The sequence below is a fragment of the Vombatus ursinus genome, unplaced genomic scaffold (genome assembly GCF_900497805.2).
Source record: "Vombatus ursinus unplaced genomic scaffold, bare-nosed wombat genome assembly UNPS02006779.1, whole genome shotgun sequence".
NCBI classification, from domain to species: domain Eukaryota; kingdom Metazoa; phylum Chordata; class Mammalia; order Diprotodontia; family Vombatidae; genus Vombatus; species Vombatus ursinus.
Genome location: NW_020946557.1, coordinates 25,385,699 through 25,388,379, shown reverse-complemented (window position 1 = coordinate 25,388,379; position 2,681 = coordinate 25,385,699). Strand labels below are relative to the sequence as shown.

Here is a 2,681-nt window from a genome sequence, read left to right as displayed (position 1 = left end):
CCCTGGCAAGTTACTTAAGTCACTTTGCTTCAAAAAGAAAAAAAAACATATACTAGGAAAATTCATTATTCTGTGGTAAAACAATGAACTGACCTCAGAGTCAGGAAGATATGAGTTCAAGTCCCATATCTGACACATATTGACTGTATGATCATGAGCAAATCACTTACCCTCTCAATACTGTAAGACTGTAAACTTTAGAAGAGTTACAGATTTGCAATCTCAGTAGAAGTTCTTGACACTATTAAAGTCTCAGGTTTGGGAAAAAAAACAAAATAAAAAATTGTATGTGAGATATACATTAATCACAGAATGTTTAAAGAAGTAAAGAACCTTGGAGATCACATGATCCAACTTGCTCACATTACATATGAAGAAAGAGAGACGGAGAATTTAAATGACTTATGGGTGCTCACTCAGCTAGTAAGAGGCATAGCGAGGAAGTGAACCCAGCTTTCCTGACTCCAAACCCGGGGCTCTTTCAACTGAAGTCGATTTTTCATTCTGAAAATAAGTTCATGGAGGAGCAGTTTATCCAGAGGATTTTGCCACTTAAGACCACTTTGATGGCTTTCCGAAACCAAGGGTAAAAGAAAGCATATATCAAAGGGTTGATGGCAGAGTTTGAGCATGCAAACCAAATCATAATGTCAAAAGCAAGAGGTGGGGTTTTGTAACCAAAAAAAGCGTCAATCATTCCAGTGATAAAATAAGGGGACCAGAATACCAAGAAAGCCATTACTGCTACTCCCAGAGTCACGGCTGCTTTTCTCTCCCTTTTTGATACCTTGTCACCGTCTGAAGACATTTGGTTACCCATTTGTTCAATCTTTCTAGCTTGTTGTTTAGCTACAGCAAAAATCTTGCTATTCAAACATATCATGATAAGGAAAGGTATAAAGTAAAGGACAGAAGATATAATTACCCAAGTTTTGTTAAACATTATTTGACAATTTCCCTCACAATGGAGAGCATGCACTACTTCCTCCAGTCCTTCTTCATTTGCACCAGTGTACAGTAATGAGAAACTGTACAAGAAGGCAGATGTCCAGCTAAGAGCTATGAACACCCTTGACAGAGATACCGTGAATCTGATTGGGTAAAGCAAAGGGTCAGTAATGGCCACATATCGATCAACAGAGATAAAGCACAAGTTAAACATAGATGCTAAACAAAAACAGATATCTAAACTGGAGTGAAACTTGCAGAATCTGTCCCCAAAGTACCAACATGTTTCAACAGACCGTACTGTACTGAAGGGAAGAACAGTCAATCCCAAAGAACAATCAGCACAGGCCAAGGACACAACCAAGAAATTGGAAGGAGAATGGAGCTGTTTGAAATACATAATTGAAAAAATTACCAGAAGGTTTCCACCTACTGTAAGGATTGTGATGAAGCCCAAGATGCCATAAAGACTGGTCTGAATGCTGAGAGACCATGGAGTCTTCATACAGGAGCCATTGATATTGTGAAAGCAGAACTGAACATCTCCACTTTGTTGGTTGGTAGAGACCATATTTTTCTCTTTTGCAATTCTCTTGATTTCAAATTTTCTAGTTTCTAGAATGATACAAATAAATCAGTTTCAATTTAAGACTTAGAAGTTGATAAGATTATGGGATCTTTTCCACACAAGAAAAATCTTCATTTTCTCCTATTGTGTAATTCCTGGGGTTTAGGCATGCTGCATTTGGAAGGCCAAACTTATACAGAATGTCTAATCTGTATAAATACTGCCTTTTGAAATCATCAGAAAGAAATAATTTATGGAATTGGAAAGAAACAAAATAAAATAAAATGCTGGTTTTATATACTAATTAGAAGTCAATCATTTTGAATCACCCTATCTTTTGTCTTATGAAACCCTGTTTCCCTCAATGAACCAGTGTTTGAAGTAATCACCAAAAGTACCTTACATATATTTATATTTTCCCCCTTGACTTATTTTTCCACAACCTCTCATGTCTCCAAAGGATGTCCTGTCTCTCAAAAGTATAATACCAGAAAGTTTAGAGCAGCCAACAATCATCCCATGTGACACATTCCCTTAAGGAAGAGGTGTGAGTGTTAAGAAGCAAACACCTAACAAGAATTATTAAGTACCCTGTATTTCAATTTGTTGGTTTTAAAAATTGATATAATTTGTTTATTGTTTAGAAAATAGTTGGAGCAAAAGGTTTATTTTATTGTAATTCTATTTTAATTATCAAAATGGTAAGTATAAATACTCCCAAAGAGGGAGTAAATTCCCAAATAAACTTTTAAAAATTAAACTACTTACATTTTAATTAATGAAGAAAACAATAACAAATAAAATTTCAACAAAATAGGAATAATAACAATACATTTGCTTTGTCTCCTTTAGAATCAAAGTGCTTACAAAAATCTTACCTGTATTGATGATTTTATTGCTAACGTGTATGATATTGTTCAAATAAAGGAATAATGGGCTTCTTACTGGGGATGGGATTTATCTAAGTAGGACTGGGAAGAATTTATTTGTCTGGTGTCTTACAAACATGGGGAAGGGAACTGGACCAGTGATTTTATTGGTATAGAGAATTCTCAGATGAGAAAAGTCCCTACCAATATAGGTCAGCTCCTTCTCTGCAACCTGCCATTTAGGGAGATGCCTAAAGCACTGAGGGGTTAAATGACCTTGCCAATATACTATGCTG

General features: G+C 35.6%; 1 protein-coding gene across 1 annotated transcript; it reads right to left on the bottom strand.

Moving 5' to 3' along the window:
* Positions 1-499: 499 nt before the first annotated feature.
* Positions 500-1,519, bottom strand: LOC114033151 (trace amine-associated receptor 7a-like). The gene has a single exon (XM_027848586.1). It carries the CDS (start codon positions 1,517-1,519, stop codon positions 500-502), a length of 1,020 nt encoding a protein of 339 aa, XP_027704387.1.
* Positions 1,520-2,681: the final 1,162 nt, after the last annotated feature.

Bases quoted from the DNA above. Each gene is read 5' to 3' on its own strand.
- LOC114033151 (XM_027848586.1), bottom strand. From the start codon at position 1,519: ATGGTCTCTACCAACCAACAAAGTGGAGATGTTCAGTTCTGCTTTCAC.